This window comes from Thunnus thynnus, chromosome 5 (genome assembly GCF_963924715.1).
Source record: "Thunnus thynnus chromosome 5, fThuThy2.1, whole genome shotgun sequence".
NCBI lineage: Eukaryota > Metazoa > Chordata > Actinopteri > Scombriformes > Scombridae > Thunnus > Thunnus thynnus.
Genome location: NC_089521.1, coordinates 4,612,358 through 4,632,188, shown reverse-complemented (window position 1 = coordinate 4,632,188; position 19,831 = coordinate 4,612,358). Strand labels below are relative to the sequence as shown.

The window sequence follows — 19,831 nt, the reverse complement described above, 5'->3', positions numbered from 1 at the left end:
ACACAGCTGCTTGAGATGCATCATGTCCCAGCTAGATGTCAGTTTCAATTTGCTGTCCCTTTCAAATTCTAGTCATAAACACCTTTAAACTCCTTAATTGTGAACAAGGCTACAGTAATGCCTTATTCTTATGAGGAAACCCCAGGAGAAAAACAAGGGGTAAACAATGTGAAGAATACAATGAACGGAGAGAGGGGGGACAAATGAACAGAATGGGCAGAGATGATTGTATGCAACAGAGAAGAGACGATCAACTCAGACTCCAGAACAAAACAAAGATGAGAGTCAAATAAATAAAAAAAGGGGTGAAGCAGTGAATAAAATCCCGAGTGCCACTGGGAGTCCAAACAAGAGCGAGACAAGAGGAAATGAGAGACGAGACAACGTAGGGGGAAAACAACAGAACGTGAGACAGACAGCATGTGTGAAAGTGTGAGAAAATGAGGAAAAAAAAAAAAATCAAAGCAAGACTGTGGGAAAGCAAGATGAAGAGAGACCAAAACAGCGAGACTGTGAGAAAGAGAGAATTAGAATTCCAAACCTGTTTCCTCTCCTCTTCTCCTCCCCCCTCTCCCCCTCCTCCTCTTCATCCTTTTTACATGGCAGGACTCCGTGCCTGTTCTGATGAAGTTGCAGCTGAAGCAGACAGACAAACCACAGTGTTCCTAATGGCTGAGAGCCAGAGAGATGTTAGTGACACTTAGCCCAAAAGTGACTCCAATCACCGAGATCTGCTTTCCAAAAGGCATTATAACAAATCAAAGCTCTTGATTAAATCCACTGCATGACAAACTCTTTATTACAAGCAGAACTAACTCTCACAGATAATAATGGACTTGAACCAAAAGGGCGTAGAGTAGATTTGGCACTTTTGTAAAAATTAATCAATATACAGTATGAATAATGGTTCCATTCTTTTGGCTCAAACACCTCTTACCTGTCACAGTCTTGAACTGTTGCTGTTTAAAGACTGATGATGCATTGGCAATATTCAGAAACAGGAAGACTTTGCCAACAATAACAAGACATACATTTTCCATCACATCTCATTTGTCAGTCTGAAATCACCTTTTCATTTTGTCTGGAAAAAAAAAAAAATTGCCCATGTATCACATTTATTACAGCTTGGCTAGCAGTAAGCGTAGTAGAGTACACCTCAGCAGAATGCGTGCTGAGCAAGAGAGTCAAAGGTCATGTTTTCAGAAAATATGAGAAAATAGTGCTGATACAGAATGTGGGACAGCTCACTGATAAAAGAAAAAAAAAAAGGTTCCAATGACAAGTAAGTTCATCCCACTTTCAAGCCTTCACTCAACACCAAATTAATGTCATCTCTCTGTCTCTTTCCGCAGGCCCAAACACTTACTTGGAGGGAATAGCCTACATTAAGTCTCAGTACGAGAGCAAGAACAAGTCCCCCAACAAAGAAGTCTACTCCCATTCGACCTGCGCCACAGACACCAACAACATCCAGTTTGTGTTCGATGCTGTCACTGATGTCATCATAGCAAATAACCTGCGGGGGTGTGGCCTGTACTGATAATGCTGTTAAATGTTAGCCAATAGATGAAAGGTGTTTATTTACCGACATGGTATGGCCCATGTCTGTGATGTCATCATACGATAGCCAGTCCAATGTGGGCTCCGCACTTGCAATGTCATCATACGGCTGGCTGTTAGTCCAACTTGACTCGTAATTAATGAATTCATTGGTTGATTGGTTGGTTGGTTGAGACTTCTTTGAATCCTTTTTGTCTTTTTCACTTCCTCCTGTCTAAAGAAGAATCAGCAGCACGTCGCGGTAACACTGTACTTTGTGTGTGCCTGAACTTCAATCTGTTGCTGCAGAAATTATGCACAGTATCTACAATGTTGCCTTTATTCTCCTCCTGAAAAGCCAACTCTTCAGGGATATAAGGTTCCTATATAAGATTTAAATGTACATACAGTAGTGCCTTACTCATAGAACTAGTGGAGACTCACTCTTCTACCTGGTAGTGTTTCTAATTTTTTTTTTTTTTTAATTTAATTTTAGTCGTCACTCTTTTTACGCCTTACAGTAGATGAATGCCTCAGTCACATGAAGTGCTGATGTAAAAATAACTAAAAATAGTTGAATCAGGGTCAAGTTGAATTCACTCCGTTTAGGTCAAACAGATGTTTTCTTCAGATTTAATTATGTTATTATGTTTGAGACATTAAACATGTTGACAAGATTATGTCTTGTACTGCCAAGAAGAATTTGAAAGAAAATGTGAAATCATAAGCAAAAGAACAGCATTTCTGTGATTTAAATAGGACATGTAATGGGGCAGTCTAGTAGTTAATGAGCAAACCATATAACTGCAACGTCCCCAATTTAATTTGGGCCAAGTACCTTTATTGCATCCCCCTCCTCCCCCACCACCTCCACCCTTCTCTCTCTCTACCCATGTTTCAGCGAAATAGCTTTTGCACACACATCCTTCATTACTTTGTATATGTTTTGTTATTGATTTTGTTTTGTTTTCTGATGACTGTCCTGCTCTGATGTATGCACAGTGACTGTTGCACTTACCCATGACCTTTTAACTGTGTGGCTTCCAAATCACTAATATTAAATACATTCATCGATAAGACATTATGAACTAAATCATCATAAATAAATACAGAAAAAATAGAATAATTTTGAAATGATTCAATAAACTCATTATTTTTGAAATGCGTATTATTTTCTCAGTAACAGAATTAGTTAGGGAGTTAATATTCATACGGTAGCAGCTGGTGAGTTGAGGCGGGCATCATGTGATTGGCTGATGAATGAGGGCAGAGAATCATAATGTAATTTTAAGTAATTTGACATTTTATCAGTTTGTGTATTTTTTCAGTATTTATTCACATGATTGTTTAGTTCATAATGTCTTTATTCATTTAATATTGGTGGTTTGAGGCCCATGTTAAACAGCATGATGCCTTGCTAAACATAATGATTCAACAACTAGTTAATAAAAAGGACCAGTTAATAAACTAGTTAGAGAAACAGAAAACAGCCTCGTGTCAGCTTCAATACAGCAAAGCCTCGCTCATTTAAAACCTGGTAATCCCAATTATGAAACATGACTGTTGTCCCATATTCTTCAGTTTCACATTTCACTGAACATTTTACTGAATTTTGATTGTATGAATTCAGATTTAAAATCTGCAGTAAGTCCAACTTAAAGCTCCTCTGTGTAGGAGTAGAACATTATTTTTGCTCTCCTAGTTGTAGTATCACTAGGTGTGTTTCCATCCACCTGTTTTGTTTTTTCAATTTGTGCATAAAAAAAAAAAACCTCCCTGAAAAAAAATCTCAAAATATCACAAAAAAGTTTTTACACTTGGTTGAAGTGGAAAAGATGTCGAATCAATAAAAGCAGCAAAATGCGATAAAGTGTGATGGAAACAGATTTAGCGAATAAATCATGACGTACTTGAAGCGTGTGACTTAAATTTCCACTTACATTTCCGCTCCACTGAAAAGACGCAAACATCAAATCTGTGTGAAGCAATAAGGAGACTAATGCTCCCTGAATTAATACATCAAACAAATATTTCATATTTCCATCATGTTTTCCATAATTCCGTAATTTCCATAATGTCATCTTGTTGCGCCCTCTTCTCCTGATGATGATGAAATGGTTTAATGGCCACCAGCTGTGTATTTTGATGAACCAACTCCAAATATTTGCATAAGTAGTTGATGGAAATGTATTAATTGGAAATTTCTCTTGCAGATACTCTGGAAATTCAGATAGTATTGTGCTAAATTGGATGGAAACCGAGCTGCTGTAGCAACCAGCCGCTATGAATAAATTGACTCAAGGCAACACGTAGGTTACGTCTATTTTCACCAGGATTGTTTCATTTTTCATCAAATATGCCCTCAGAATGAATTGAAAGATGCTTTAATTACCCATAGTTCCACAGATACGTACTTAAGAAGATGATACATTTATATGGAAAAGTAATTAGTAGAAATGTTTGATGTCATTTAACACCATTAAGTGTAGTTGTGGTCATTAGCAGTTCAGTCATTTAGTTTAATACTGTACAGCATCAGTCTCGGTTTGCGCAATGGTTCCTTTCATGGTTTCTCTGGAAACTACCCAGCAGGCCTTCATACAGCAGAACTAAGATATGCTTGTTTCCATGTTGCATAGAAATAGTTTCATTTGTGTCATTATTGCAAAGCCTCAGTGCATATTCATGTTAGCCTAACCTTTTAGCCTCGGGGAAGCATTGGTTATTTTTGTTCTAATAGAAAAATGTAATTGAAATTGTACTTTGGATGGAATTTAAATGTATAGTTAGCGTGGAGTTTGCTCTTAATGCTAGAAGGGCGCTGCCATCGTCTTTCATCCCTGCAGAAGTCACCTCTAGTCTTATTTTTGGATTGATTTTCCAGGCTCTCATGTTGCAGCACGCATGGGTTCACTATAAAATCACTTTACACGAAAAAGCTACAAGAGTTAGTGTGCTGACTCAACCAGACAATTCCCAGATAATGCTTCAATGGAAACATTGATTTTTTATGGGGCCCTGGAGCCGCATCCATTGTAATATCTCAATTGTCCACCGTTCTGCCTTCACAAGGCAGAGGTGAGCTTTGAAAGATTGTATGGTGGTGAGAACATACGGTCCTCTGGGATTAAAATGTCAACCTTGTGGCTATTGTTTTAGCCCCGATGTTTTTCCTTTCTGCTGAGTGAGTACCACTTCCTGGTTTTTTTTGGTAGACGTCCCAGAGCTGCCGTAGGATTGAGTTTCAATGTACTGCACAGTTTAGCTGAAATGAAAAGTGATGTGTGAAATTCGTGGGACCAGTTCAAACTTCAGCCTTAACGTTTAGAGTTTATTGCAAGGAAAAATACTGTATTATTAGCTTTATAAGGAACAGTTTACAGCATCACTTACAAACTGAGCTTTGTTTCTCTGGGACTTCAGTTGAATTGCTGGAGCTGAGTGTGTTTACAGCTCTACTGGTATGAGCTCTCCCAGAGGTAGACAGCTTCTTTATTTATTTATGAGCAGGGCATCTGCTTTATTCCACTCTTCCCTCCAAACTCAAACAGGACAGGCGTTTCTCCACCCTCTGCTCAAAGCTTTTTTTTTCTTTTTTTTTTTTTTAACAGGTAGATGACGTCTTCAGCTACCACATCTGTGCCAACTTTTCCTAATTAGAGACAGAGAGCTGCCTTAGGTTGTTGATCAGCCTGTTTTGTGTGTGTGTGTGTGTGTTTCTGTCTGTGTATCTTGTGTGTGTGTGTATGTGTGTTTTCAGATTGTATATACTTACCTACATGTGTGTCTGTTGATAGTACAGGAAAGGTCAGTGTGCGCATACGTACGTGTTTATGAGCTTGTGTATGTGTTGTGTGAGAGCCAACGTCAGCCCATGGGTGTTGTAGTGGAGTCAGTATCTGTGGATTAATTACCCACAAGGCACCTTTCTACCCTTTCCACACACACAGGCCCTCGACACTCAGTCACACACACACACACATGCACCGAGGACACAAACACACCCATGGGACTTCAAAATGTCACAACACCGTGCTTGCCGGTGCCAAATAATACCACCGTATCCAACCAAAGAGCCTCATGTTTTTTTTTTGGTTCTTTTGCCAAACATGAAGCCTGCTGCTGAAGGCTTTTAGTTTATAATCATCTCTTCCGACTAATTAAATTTCTAACATGATGTGAAAGTATCTTGCTGCCCTAGTTGTAAGCTTGTTGTCAGGAAATGCATCGCCTTTTGAGATATGACTAGAGATATACACTTAACATCAGAAGTGTGTCCTTAAACATTGTAAAAAACATGTCCACATAAAAGTTGAAAGCAGTTTTGTTGTTTCTATTAATTCACTTCTTTACCTCACTTCTCATTTCCCTCCTTTACTAAGAACATATCAAAGTATGTGTGTGTCCGCTTTTGTTTGTAATTTGGATAGAAGCCAAATGAATATTTTACATTTACATTCTGAAAACAACAACAACAGGCTGATTTTTTTGCGCAAAATAGTTTCACTTTTGCACTAAAATCATGCCCTCGTGCAGGATTCTCTGTCCGCCTGTATGCTCGGCTCGGTCAAAGCGCACTTGCACGTGTTTGCTTCAGTATTTGTTGTATGAATAATTTTGTTTAGCGTCATGCTCGCTTCATGCGGAGTGAGACGCCCATTTAGACTTTGCTGTTATAATTAAACAAAGACATTTCTCGCCTAAATAATTTTTGATACGTCCCTGTTTGAATGCCTGAGAGCCTAGAGAGCAGCCAGCGGTAGACATGAGCTGTGGAACAATAGGCTGGTAAAAAATTTCCATCCACAGTAAGTTAGCAGGCTCTAATTCACATTCAGATGAAAGGAAATGCCTACATTTGTATTTGCCCTGAGGGTGGCCATGGCAGCATACTGTTGTAGCTTTGTAGTCTTCCAACTTCTTTCATGCCTGTGTTAACCTCAGGCAGCGCACAGAGCGGGATGTATCCGTGTTTCTGCTATACAGATTCTTCAGTGGCATGCTGAATAACTCTCCCTGAATTTATCTGGAACATCACACTTCACTATAGCCCACCACTATGTTACAAGAGAAGACTCACTGAATTTAAAAGACCAACTGTGTTTTTGCATATTTGAATCAATTTACCACAAATCACATATACAGCACTTAAAACAATCTACATTTTGTTTCAAATTGTGTTTTTCTTTCCTTTCAGTCGGCATTTGGTTTCAATTCATTTTTATAGAATTTAAAATAAACTTGTGAAAACTTGAAACTAATCCAGCATGTTAACATCATCTGTTTACGGTTGTGTGGAAATCCAGTTGAATGAAAACAAGTGGAAGCCTGGAAAAAAAAGATTAAAGGTCAGGTCACTCCAGCAAAATTCATCCTCATATCTTTGCAGAAATAAATATGTGGCTGTAGAAGCGTGGTGACATTGGGCCTAATCATAGGGCCGCTTGGTAAACTACTGTAGCAGTGTAGCTACCATGCTAGCCAACCACGCTAATGCTACTTAGTCAAGTTCTCCAAGTTTCTTTCTGTTTTTTTCTTTACTGTGCTGTTCAGTCCCCATGTGGCATTTTATTCTCAGGATCATTTAATACAATGAAGAGTTTCTGTTTTGTTAAGACAAAAAAAAAAAGTATTAAAAAAAGTACATGGTGGAAAAAAAGCTCCCCGAGCGAACAGGCTTGTTAAATATTTGTTAGTGAGCTAGTTAGCTTAGTTAAAGGGAAAGTTTATCGTGTTACCATTGACTCTTGTGAACAGAGGAGGTTAAATGAAAGTGATAAGCTACAATAACTTCCTCTGTTTTGGACTCTCCATTCCCTCAAAGGTCAGTCCTGCTACTCTCTATCAGTCAACAGCTCAAATTTGTGTATCAAAGCTCTCTGAAGTCGATCTCTGCACCACACATTTGTGCAGATTGATTAAACTTTGCGAGCTAAACGACTGAAATGAAACACAACAGCACACTCTGACAAACTGTAATGTAAAGCACAATACCAGTCTAAAGTTTGACACACTTTCTCATTCAAGGGAAGGGAAAGTCTGTCCAAACTTTTTACTGCTGTTGTATATGTGATGTGCAGTAAATTGACCAAAACAAGCCCGCCGTGCAATTAAAAGTAACTGTGAAACTTTTCTTTAACGTAGGGGTTAGACTCTGCAGTGATATAAAACCTATAAATACAAATTGGAACACAATAAAGGGGAGCAGTTTGATAAAGCACACAACTTGTATTACGTACTCGGTGGATTGAACTGGGTTTCATCATTTCATTGACAGACACATAAAACGAGAACGATACAGTCCTTCACGAGCCAAAAAATGTCTCACATCACGTAGGATCTCTGTTATTGACACCTTAACTTCTTCTCTTTCTCTCTCTCTCTCTCTCTCTCTCTCTCGGTGTGTGTGTGTGTGTGTGTGTGTGTGTGTGTGTGTGTGTGTACATCTCTGTCAGCCTCTCTCTGCATCACTAAAGCTCTAAAGCTATTAGTGGTTTATAAGGTGAGGAGGGGATTGATGCTTCCGCAGAGAAGAAGTATGGTCAGATGACATCTGTGTGTGTGTGTGTGTGTGTGTGTATGCTTGAACATTTAAATGTGTGTGTTTGTGCCCGCATGCTCACTTTTCAAAAACCTGTCCCAACTCCTGATGAATTACTAATAAACCCCAAACAACCAGCAAGCAAATGACATCAGCAGGCAAGGCAGAGAGGATCATGGGTAAAGTAGTTTATGTCCAGATTCAGTCCTAGTCATAAATAAAGGATTCCCGTAAGCTCCTGTGAAGAAGAGATTTGTGGGTGATATAGTCTGAGGCCACGCTAGAGGAGGCTTATGGGTAACTTTTTGTGTGGCTGGCTCTGGTGTGGATAATACAATCAGTGGTGCATTCAGGTAACAAAGGTCTTAGTTCACACAGGCAGCAGGTGGTGGTACAATAGAAATGTTAGCACCTTGTGCCAACAGTTGTTGAAATATCACAGCAGCAGCCAAATGAAAAACTATGAATTTCGATCCCCATGTTTAGTGCCATTTTTCTCATGTTAGATTGAAATGAGCTCTGGTTGTGTCTTTCTGCTGACTTATTCATGCTTCACATTTAGAAGTAGGGTGTTGTTTGTATTTGCTTTTGGATTGTCTTGTATTCTGTTCAGTTTTATTTTTTACTCGACCTTACCGACAGGTGAATATTAGCACTTAAGCCTCTGCAGTCAGAGAAACCCCGCTCCACCGCTGGACCGGGAGAGGATTGAGAGAGCCGCAGGGCACGACTGTAACGAACTTGTGTAAGAATGAAGGAGGCAGAGTATAAACTTGTAAACGTCCTCGCGCTCATCATACATTCTATCCTTCCTGCTTACCGCTGCAACTTTTTTTAGCCTTCAGACCCTCAGCATCCACATCATTTATCTACTCTGTTCAAACAGATGCCTGTGTCAATACCAACCAGCAAAATCTACAAACCTGTGTATGTATTTGCGCGTTCATGTGTGTGTGCGTGTGTGTGTGTGTGTGCGCGCGTGTGCGTGCGTGTGTGTGCGAGTGCTGTATTTTACTGAGCACTGTAAGTAAAATGTATCTGCTGTATCTCCCTCACTGCTGTGATAATTTATTGAAAGTTGTATTTATACATAAAAGAAATGATAATAAAGCACCACATGAGTAACTTCATATGTGTGATTATTTCCTCTGGCCTTATTATTTTGTCTGCCTTAACTTTTCTTCACCCTTCTTTCTCTCTTCCTATTTTTTTTCTCTCAGTGTTTTCCTGAAATAATATTATTTATTGGAAATTTTGGAGAAAATTTCCTCAACCCGCCCACATGTTAAACTAATGCTGTTTATTGGTATATGTGTGAGACCGAGAAAATATTCCTCTCAGTATTTGTTATAGCATAATATGCATGAAGAATGCTTCACTTAATTTAATTAAAAGGTGCACAGCCAATAATTATGCAAAATACATTTAATCTTCTCCTCACTCCTCTACCAAAGTTGTAATAGGAAACATGTTTAGAGAGAGAGGCGTGTCATTCTCTTTCTCTCTGTCACTCTCTCTCACAGTGTAGTAAAACTCTCTGCAATCCCTTTCTTCCTTCTCCCCCCTCTTCTTCCTCCTTCCTCCGCAGAATCGCATGCACGAGTCTCTGATGCTGTTCGATTCGATCTGCAACAACAAGTTCTTCATAGACACCTCTATCATCCTCTTCCTCAACAAGAAGGATCTGTTTGCAGAGAAGATCAAGAAGTCTGCACTCAGCATCTGTTTCCCCGAGTACACAGGTAAAAAAAAAAAAAAAAGGAATAGTCGATTTTCCTGAGATCACAAAACATGTAAGCGGCAACAAAACTTGACAGGTGTGCAAAATCAATTTCTTTGAGGAAAAAAAAAGGGGGGGGGGGGGGGCTGTGAACTGGTGAAACTGAATCCAATTACAGAGGATGGAAACAGAGCCTGAAATACCATGAATTGACTGATCAAGTAGACTCACATTGGATAGGGTACCAAATGAGAAAAACAAGACAAAAACACAGCCGTGTTGTTATTTAGCTTCACCCACATTACTGAGAAAAGAGGTTTACAGGACTCTTCATCTTCAAACTAGTGCGAAAGAGAACAATTGATACATAAAAGTCCTTTTTAAGATCTTGAAACAAGTTCTAAACCTTGAAACCTGAAAGCCAATATAAAGATGCAGATACTGAGGTGATACTGTGTGAGGCAGGAGTAGGTGGAGGAACGCCAGCTTAAATGAGATGAAATAAAGGTATGAATGACTACCAGCTGTCTAATCTTAGTGTGATTTCCAGATGTGCGATGGCTCCCATGTTTCTGGATGCTGTTTAACTGTTGCCTGATGCTGTAGATTAGTTGGTTTGAACTGAATCGTGCCTTTTGGAGCTGCAAAGACCTGACGTGACATTCACTGTCACGGAGTCGTAAACCATCCTGAGAAATGCGGCCCTTGTTTACAGCGTGGAGTCAGTTTGAATTATCCATTGTTAGCAGGAGAGATAGCTGAAACAAAATAACCAAATGTCCAACGTGAAGAACTGTGTAACCTCAGTTTGAAAAGAACTATATACATGAAGATTTACTTGAGCGTGCTGTGAGGATTGCAGAGAGGAAGTGAGAGGAGATACTGATAAACAGAGAGAGGGGAGGAGGGAGGGGGGGGGTGTGGAGGTGAGAGTCAGATGTGGCCGTGGCAGCGAAAAGGAAGGGATTGAGAGTCAGAGAGAGCAGGAGAAAGTCACGCTTGGTCAGCCATGAGGAGGGAAGAGAGGAGACGGCAAGCGAGAGCTGTCTCCTGCCCTCTCCACGCACACGCAGCTCTCTGAGCCCATCCTGCTCTTTTCTGTCTCTCATGCTTTACTTACTTTCCTCTAACTGCCTTGATAATCACAGTAAGTCTATCTGACATGTTCCACATCTTCCCCCCCCCCCCCCGCTTCCCTCGTCACATCCTCTCCTACCTTCCCATGAGAAGCCTCTCAGAATGTTTTCAAACCCACGCTCCTTTGCCACAGAAGTAAACCGTTCACTGTAGGGAAAGAACATGCAGTATTGAAGATAATGAGTCAGAACGAACTGAAGAACGTGTCGTTCGGAGTGGATTCTAAAGGGCTACTCCGGGAATTTACTATTGCACTTCTATAAAGTTAGTGTAATTGTGAGCTACAGATTTTTTTGTAAATGAAAAACTCTATAAACTCTTCAAACTCTACACCCCCACTTTTCTCCACCAGATCCACAGATGACATTATACAACTGATTTCACAGGCTGAATATGAACCCACACAGTGTTGGAGCCAGGATTATGGACCTAGACTTGATCCTGTTGACAGCTTTCAGTCTCTTCAGTTGCTGAGATAAAGTTAGCAAACGTTATAGTTTCACAGACTGACAGGACAAGCTGCTGCTCTGCTCTGAGGTCTCGCTAAAATGATGACTTAAAATATTGATGTGATGCTCTGTGAATTATGACGTTAACTGTCAGATCGGTACTCAACTGCTGTCTATCTAGAACAACGAGGTGTGCAGTCAGCTAACACTAGAACATCTTTGTACAGACGGTCGTTGGCAATAGCGGATAAAATTTGAAAAAATGAGGCTAACGGCTCTGATTCTGGCCTCATCATAGCAGGAAAAGCACAGGTGCTGCTAATACCATTAAGGATGGCTCTGGTTCATTTAGGTGTCCCAGTAAGCAAAGTCAGTGAGCCAGCATGCGTAATACAAGGGCCCCGAAACCTGCACACATAACTGAAATGTAGCCATGACTCATGTTATCAATAACACCTGTGCTGTTCCTGGTATGACTTGTCAAAATGTCAATGAAATGACTAATATCTCTGCTGATGTCCAGATGTTGTCCTGTGTGGGGAAGTAGCTTAAATTACTTAGCATGTATAGCTGTATTTTTCACCAAGGAGCGTCCTCGTCGCTTCCTCTCATGTGGTCGTGACATGAACTGTTTGGACAGCGTGAGACCGAGACACGAGACACCTGAAAGCTGGTGTCGAATCAATGAAAGCTGGTGTCAAATCAGAGCAGCGGCTGTATGAACATCTTATCATGTGTCTTCTCTCTCTAGGACCCAACACCTACGAGGACGCAGCAGCTTACATCCAAGCACAATTCGAGAGCAAGAACCGCTCTCCAAATAAGGAAATCTACTGTCACATGACCTGCGCCACAGATACAGGAAACATCCAGGTGGTGTTCGACGCCGTGACCGACATCATCATCGCCAACAACCTCCGAGGGTGTGGCTTGTACTGAGCATGCCCCTTAATGTCCTCTCCCTTGTTCCCTCCTCTCCCGTCCTGACCCCCCACCCCCCTCCCTCAACCCCACCCCCCTCTTCCTCCTTCCTATTCCTCTGACACTGCTGTGGAAATGACGATGGTGATGATGACGATGATGATGATTCTGCTGATTATTTAAAGAAAAAAAGAAAAATGCAACTAGGTACATATTAATAATGAGGATAATTTAAAAAATAATAGGCATACGTATATATAAATATATATATATAATGTTTTTAGTTATTGTCTCTTCTCCTCTCGCTCCAACGTCCCCCCCACCCCGATGCTGTTTGGCCTGTCGCCAAGTAAACAAATTTGTTTTAGTACGAAACACGAAAACCCTGCAGCCTTGAAAACTTCTTGAACAAAGTCGATGAAAGCTTCCATTCCCCCGATCTCCTCTTTTTCTTTCTCAGCCGTGTCTTCTGTTGTTAACAAAAACAAAACCTGTACTTATTTTTTTTTTGCGTTTTTTTTTTGTTGTTGTTATTACTATGAATATGACTTCTGTTTTATTTTTGTTGATTGTGTGTATATTTATTACATGAGTATCAGTCTGTACACTGATTTTTATTCACATTTTGCCTCACCTGACACCTTTTATTTGTGTATTATTTTGTTAGGTTTTTTTTTTTTTTTGCTATAGTAGTGTTTATGTAATAACAATTTTTGCAGAAATATGTGAAAATGTCGATAGCACTAAAAAAAAAAAATTAAAAAAACACCAGACAGGTCGGCCAAAACCTTAAAAAACTCTCCAGACCTGCTGAAACTGACAACACAGATTTTAACATTAGTCTTTTGTTTACATTAGCCAAGACATTTTGAAGATGTTTGTTGTCAATTTCTTTTTTTTTTTCTTTCTTTTTTTTTTTTTTTTTTCAATTAACTTGTATCATTTTACTCCCTACAACCGAGACCCGCTTTTCATCGACAGGAAGTCAGGCTTCCTGTTCCCAAACCTGGCCTTAGCCGTTAGCCAGCCATCGGTCATGGCCGAGCGTGAGAGCCAATAGGAAATGTGCTAAATGTCCTATCAGTACCATGTAAGAGAGGTACTGTACTGTAGATAGCTACGCTTTTAGAAGCAAGTACACAACATTATAACTCTACCTTCCTCACTGTTTATAACCTCTACTAACATTCTCCATGTAAGGAAATTCACTCCTGGTTTGATAATGGTTGATTAATTTATTAATTTATTTATTGATTGATCGCCTGTCCTACGCATACCTACCTGTCTCTCTCTTTCTCTCTCTTCATTTACACACCACCACCATGCCTTTACTTCTTTCACCTCCATCCATTTCTCATTTTTCTTTTTTTTTGCCTTCTTTTTGCATGGCGCTGTGGCGTCTTGAGTTAGGCGGGGGATGGGGGGGGTTCAGAAGTTGTCGTAGAGGGTCAAAGGGCCCCTCCTTTCTTGCCAACCCTTCTCTCCCTCCCTCCCTCTTCTCCTCTTTCTCCTAAAGCCCAGACACAGATAGCATGAGATATTCAAGCCTTTGTATAAAGAGACCAGTTAATTCATAAAACTGAAAAAAAAAGCTTCACATAGATACTGTTCAGATAATAATTTAAAAATACTTTGAATAAAAATTGCAAAAAGATGAATAAAAAGAAAGGGAAAAAAAAATACAACAAAGAAAAGAAAGAGCCAACAGCTAGGAAGACAGAGGGCAGCAACTTGAAGGAGAGAGATGATTGGTTCCTCAAGGGGATGGAGCGGAGTCATATTTAAAGAAGCGTGAGAATCAGTTTTGAAGGTTGAAAGGTCATGTGCTGTTTGGAAAGACAAAGTGTAGATTTCGGGATTCTCGCAGTGACATGTAGAATTCAAACAAAAGGATACAAAAAAAAAAAATCTACACCTGTTCCTACAATAATAAAGCCAATGAAATGAACATGGGTATTACTACAATATTGACAACAACCATGATCAACTACGACGATCCTGTAATATTCTCAAAAGATAATCTTTCTTGTGCTTTGTAGCTACAGAACTTTTTTTTTTTTCTCTTTATCTCTCTTTTTTAAATAAAAAAAAAGATGTTTTGCAAAGGGTTCCAGTTTGACAGCAAGCCGATTTGGAGCCGCGACGATCTCAGACCGACCCGTGTTGTTGTAATGCTCTGAACTGTGCCCCGCCCCCCCCCACCCCCTCTCCTTTTACCGTTTTGCCTGTTTCCCTGCATTAGAACCGTGTCCTCACTTTAGCCTGACTCAGAACGATTAAATATAATATTATAACAATATCTATTTTTTATTATTTCAGGAAAGAAAAAAAAAACAAACCACTTTTTTTGGGGAGAGCACGTTTCTCGCTGCGTCCGCTAGTTAGGGACGCCGCATGTTCACACATCAACGCTGTAAAAAGTCAAGCTCCTTTCTTCTTCTTCTTCTTCTTCTTCTTCTACTCTGTCTCTTTTCAGTTTGACACACACCTTCCGGGTCTACAATGAAAAGCACAGTTCTCACGTCACACACACACACACACACTTGCTCGCACTCACACACACACACACACACACACACACACACACAATAAGTAGATTTGGAAATTTGTTATCTATTCATACCTAATCTATGTTACCCCTCATTGATCTATCTATCATCTATCTATCTAGACCTCTCTTTCTCGCCTTCTTGATTTCTAGTTTTTAAAAGAGAAAACAACTGTGTATAATGACATGATATACCTGTTTTTTGGCATTCTGTTCCCGTTACCTTCATTATTCTTTTTTTTACCTCCTCTATGTTCTGTTCTTTACCCAGTGAATGCTTTTTTCTGTGCAGCTTTTTTTCTCTCTCTCTCTCTCTCCCCCTCTACTCCTCTTTAGTGAATGGTTGTTATTTCATGTGGGATGTCCGTGCTGGAAAAACCAATCGAATGTAGTGTTTACATTAAAAAGCCACTGTTTTCATGACTACAAAAAAAAAGCAACCTTTTCTTGTGTCCGAGTCTTTCAGTATCACCGTGTGTCTGTTGCTTTCCTTTCCCTTTCAGATTCAAGGAAACTCCTCCCTGTTGGTTTCAGTCAGGTTGAATGTTCGGAATATTTCAGAGCAGATATTCTTGAGAAATACAGTATGATCGTAATTGATTCTTCATTTAGACGCTGTTGAGGTTGAAACCAGGAAATGAAACAGATAAGTTCTCTAAAACGTGACTTTTCTGAGTAGATAACGGTGTCACAAATTCTATATTTAATGAGGACACCTGGTGAAATCGTTTGACAGCAAGCCAGCACCGAAATTTCAATAACACCCGAGTTGCCAGCATGAAACCCTCTCAACAATTGGAAATGAGGTCGGTATCATGGCTGAAACAAAACAAGCTTCAGGATTATTGTTGGTACACGCTGTCACCTTATGAGACGGTGATGATCATTTGTAATTGCATTTTAATAAGCTCTCGCTGTTTACAGCTGGGCGTCCAGCAGCAGGCAACCTGATCCTTCTGCAGTCACAGAGGGAGAAAATTAATTACCTCAGGAGACAGGACTCCAGTGGAGTTTCTGAAATATAGCAGGATGACCCAAGTAACTTTGCAGCGTCCACTATTTAATCTCCAGACACTTGATCATAGGTAATACAGCCCATTGTTTTACTTTTTGATTTACTTTTCAAAGTGTAAATATCACATTTTCCTTTACAATGATTGATTATTTGACAAAAGTCACATGGAATATAATGGGATTCAATGAGACCAGGAGGTTTAACTGAACAGATTGATGTACAGTCATGGTGACTGTGTGGGGGAGAACCAGGACCAAAGTAACACTTTTCAGATAAACATCATTTTAAAGGATAACATTGCAGACAGAAACCAATTTTTGTTGTGATCAATAAGTCACGTGTGTGTTAAACCTCATTTGCTTCTATACTGAAAAACTCTGACATGGCAAAGTTCAGGATGTGTTAAAATACTAAATAATCTGTCAAATGATCATGACTCTGACTCATTAAACAATAAACAACTTGTCATTCTTGAGTGAATTTACTTACTGTGATCAAAAACAGCTTTTCAGGTAAAACTCTGAAAGTATCACATATTCAAGCTATTTTTGCAGTTCTGTTAAGTGTTGTGTGTTGTATGTGCTGACACAGGTATGTCAGACTTGTAGGGGCTTGGAGAAAATTGCTGTGTTACTTTTGACCTGGTTCTCCCCTACATTAAAACTAGCATCATTCCTGGCAGTAGGGTAAGGCTGCAATAACACTAGTCTCAGCTACCAATCATCAACAGTGCAACAGTCAGGCAGCAGTATGAGCTGGCAGACAACCAGGCAGGTTTTTATCCAGGCTGGTGGCGTGACTCTACGGATGGCGAAGTCAGACGGTCTGTCTGTTGAATGAATTGCCATAAAATTTTAGCAGACATTCATGGTTCCTAGAAAATGTGTCCTTTGACTCTGGCAAATTCCTCCAGCGCCAACATGAGATTGAGATTTGCAGTTGTTTTTTTTTTAAGTGTCTCAGCAACTATTAAATGGATTGCCATGAAATCTGTTTCACACATTTATGTCCCACTCGGATGCATTGTAATCACTTTGCTGATAACTTTTCACATAGTGCCTCCATTAGCTCAAAATGTCAGTTTTTCCAATGCTTTGGTTTATGATCAATTTCCTGCAAAACTAATATCCCCATCAACCTGAGCTGTACTTTGTGTTTAGTGCTAATTTTTGAATGTTAACATGGCGAATGGGAACGCTCCAGCACCTGAAGAATTACTGCACATGGTTGGTGCCCTGGTTCGAGTCTGGCATGGGACCTTTGTTTCATGTCATACTCATCTCTCTCTCCCCTTGTTTCCTGTCGGCCACTTTGCCAGTAACTGTCCAATAAAGGCAAAAAGTGCCCCCCCAAAAAAAATCTTTAAAAAAAGAAAGAAAGAAACACATGCTAAACAATGATGGTAAACATTATACCTGCTGAACATCAGCATGTTAGCGCTGTCAGAGTTGGCATGTCAGCATGCTGACATTAGCTCAAAGCAGTACAGCCTCACAGAGCTGCTGGACTAACAAGTCCCCAGTCTAACAATTAACTCTGAGACATTGTTTTGGAAGTAAAAACAAAAAGACCAGTTGAAATGTCGCACACACAAGTGTGGAAGCAACAATAGGTGGTAGCTGTAGTGACTCCAAAAGACATTTTCAGTGCTCAGTTTGTGTAAAAAAACTTAGTCTGCCTTTGAAAGAAGTGTTTTAGATTAAGTGGTTAAATAATGATCTTGCTAAAAACATATCTGATCATGTGGTTGCCCTGTGTATTTTCTTCTTAAGTTGTGTTTAGTGCACTCGCCTCATTCTCAGATGTCAGTAAAGATATGAGTAAATGTTCTCTAATGACAGGAATATGTCCAAAGCAATTAAAGTACTATAAGGTTATGAAAATACAGATTTTCTCTCTAAGGATATGGAGAATGGAAAACTTGGACTGTTTTTTTAAGGGATCAAATCCCTCATATACAAACACACACACACACACACACACACACACATTATTTACCCATGATAACAGTGACACAAACATGTTGCTTCCTGTCCTCCCTTCAGCTGACCCCCACAGGGAGGAAGTCGTGAAGTCAGTTGACATATTTCAAGTGGACAAACACAAACACACTTTTTCTATTACTCTCTCACACAATGTAAGTCTCACACACACTCCCCAATACTGAAGATGCCAAATTCAACTCTACTGGAAGAAAGTATACAGGCTGCGTTAAGCCAAGGAGAGTTGTTAGTGTTTACCTGCTGCCTGTTTGCTTCATAGATTCCTTAACTTTTTTTTATCTTTTTCCTCTTGTTACAAACACTTACTGGTTAGATGCATTATTGGTCTACTAACGATTACACACAAACATTTCCTTGCTGTGTATTTTCCTTCTCATGAGATCCTGACTTTATCTGTGTTGATAATACATTTTTTCCGTTATTATCAGCTCATTACATGGAGTTGTGCCATGTCAGTACACTGATATGAAGCAAGGGAGTCCTGCACAAACTGTACACACACTTCACAAGATAACACACACACTCTGGCCTCGAATAAAGGTGGTTTTCAACTATACTGCAGGTCTTACTGACGTGAAACATCACACACACAGAAAGAAGCCCTGCCATGGCAGATAGAATAGTAAATGTGAGGTGGAGTGATAGGAGGCAGTGAGAGGGAGAGAGGTTGTGTCAGACAACATTCATTCACACACGAAGAGACGAGCGAGCGGAGTGAGAGAGGAGTCTTTCATCCTCTACTGCTGTGGCAGTAGCTGCAAGGAAAAGGCTGGTTCACTGGGTTCAAGCACAATACAGAGAGAGGAGGAGAGAGGCTGGGCAGATGGAGAGAGCCATCAGACAGCAACAGAGAAGAAGGGAGGGTGAAGGCAGAGAGGAATGGAGGGGGTGTAGGGAAGGAAAGCTCTGAATCTTATCTCTCCTCACCCTGAATGCTTTTTAAAAAGTCGCTCTGTCCCTCTTCTCCTGTGCCCTTCTCTCTAAGGGGCTACTCTGACTGTTTGGAAATTTCACCAATAACCTCATATCATCTTGTTGGTTTGTTTGTTTATTTGTAACCCCGGTGATACAGCAGCTATTCTGCCATGTCCATATAATTTCATAGACATGGACAATCCAAATTAATACCAATTACAGCAACTCACAGTTACATAATTGAAATGAGAATACAACATGCAACATCTACAATCATGTCAACATTCACTATAACAACTTACGTCTACATTCAAGTATAACATTACATGATATATATACAACATTTGATACAGCACTAGAAGACACACAAACAGACAAATACTGAAAAAATAATTAAGCCATCTCTGTTTAAAATGGCAATAACTGATTTTTTGGCCACTTGAGTGCATCCAAAACAAGCTGTCAACACAACTCTTAACATATTGTCACCTTTTAAGTTGATATGGTGAACTTATTAGCATCCAGCAGTTACAGAGCAACATTCATTTGTTTATGTCCACCTTGCGAATGTAAGACCAATATTCACCAATATTCACTCACTTTAATTCTGGTTTTGGTCTCCATCAGCTCCTACAGGGAAATATCTGGTTCTTTAGCTGCTGAATGCTCCACTATGTTCACCAGTTAGTCGCTAACTGTGTCTGTTAGCTGTTTGGTGCTGAGCAGGTAGTGTATAATTGGTTTATCAGAGCTTTTTTCGCTGAATATAACTGCTCACTGCAGTCAAAAATTACACTATGAGAGGCAAGAGAAACTAAACAGTAAAGTTAAGGAACAAAACCAAAACAATTAACTAAAAGAAGTTCTAAGTTTACTAAAAACTGAAGCCTAAAACCATCAATTAACACAATTATCATTTTAACTTCATATTACTACAATATGACAATTATTAGCATTACTGATCATCATTATTATAATTATGACAATATGTTATTTATAATATACTATATATTATATCCAGAATAAAGGATTGCCAAAATCAC

The 19,831-nt window shown here is 39.7% G+C and overlaps 1 protein-coding gene across 3 annotated transcripts in view; it reads left to right on the top strand.

Annotated features, from left to right (window-relative positions):
* The window catches only part of gnao1a (guanine nucleotide binding protein (G protein), alpha activating activity polypeptide O, a), a 99,543-nt gene extending 83,521 nt beyond the window's left edge, over window positions 1-16,022 (top strand). For 2 of the 3 annotated variants that reach the window (XM_067588792.1, XM_067588790.1), the window contains one exon: window positions 1,353-9,210. In XM_067588792.1, coding sequence (XP_067444893.1) covers window positions 1,353-1,540 — 188 coding nt within the window. In that variant the 3' untranslated portion in view covers window positions 1,541-9,210. Of the gene's footprint in view, window positions 1-1,352; window positions 9,211-9,668; window positions 9,823-12,137 lie in introns of those variants that run through there. The other variant, XM_067588791.1, reaches the window with a different exon arrangement.
* Window positions 16,023-19,831: the final 3,809 nt, after the last annotated feature.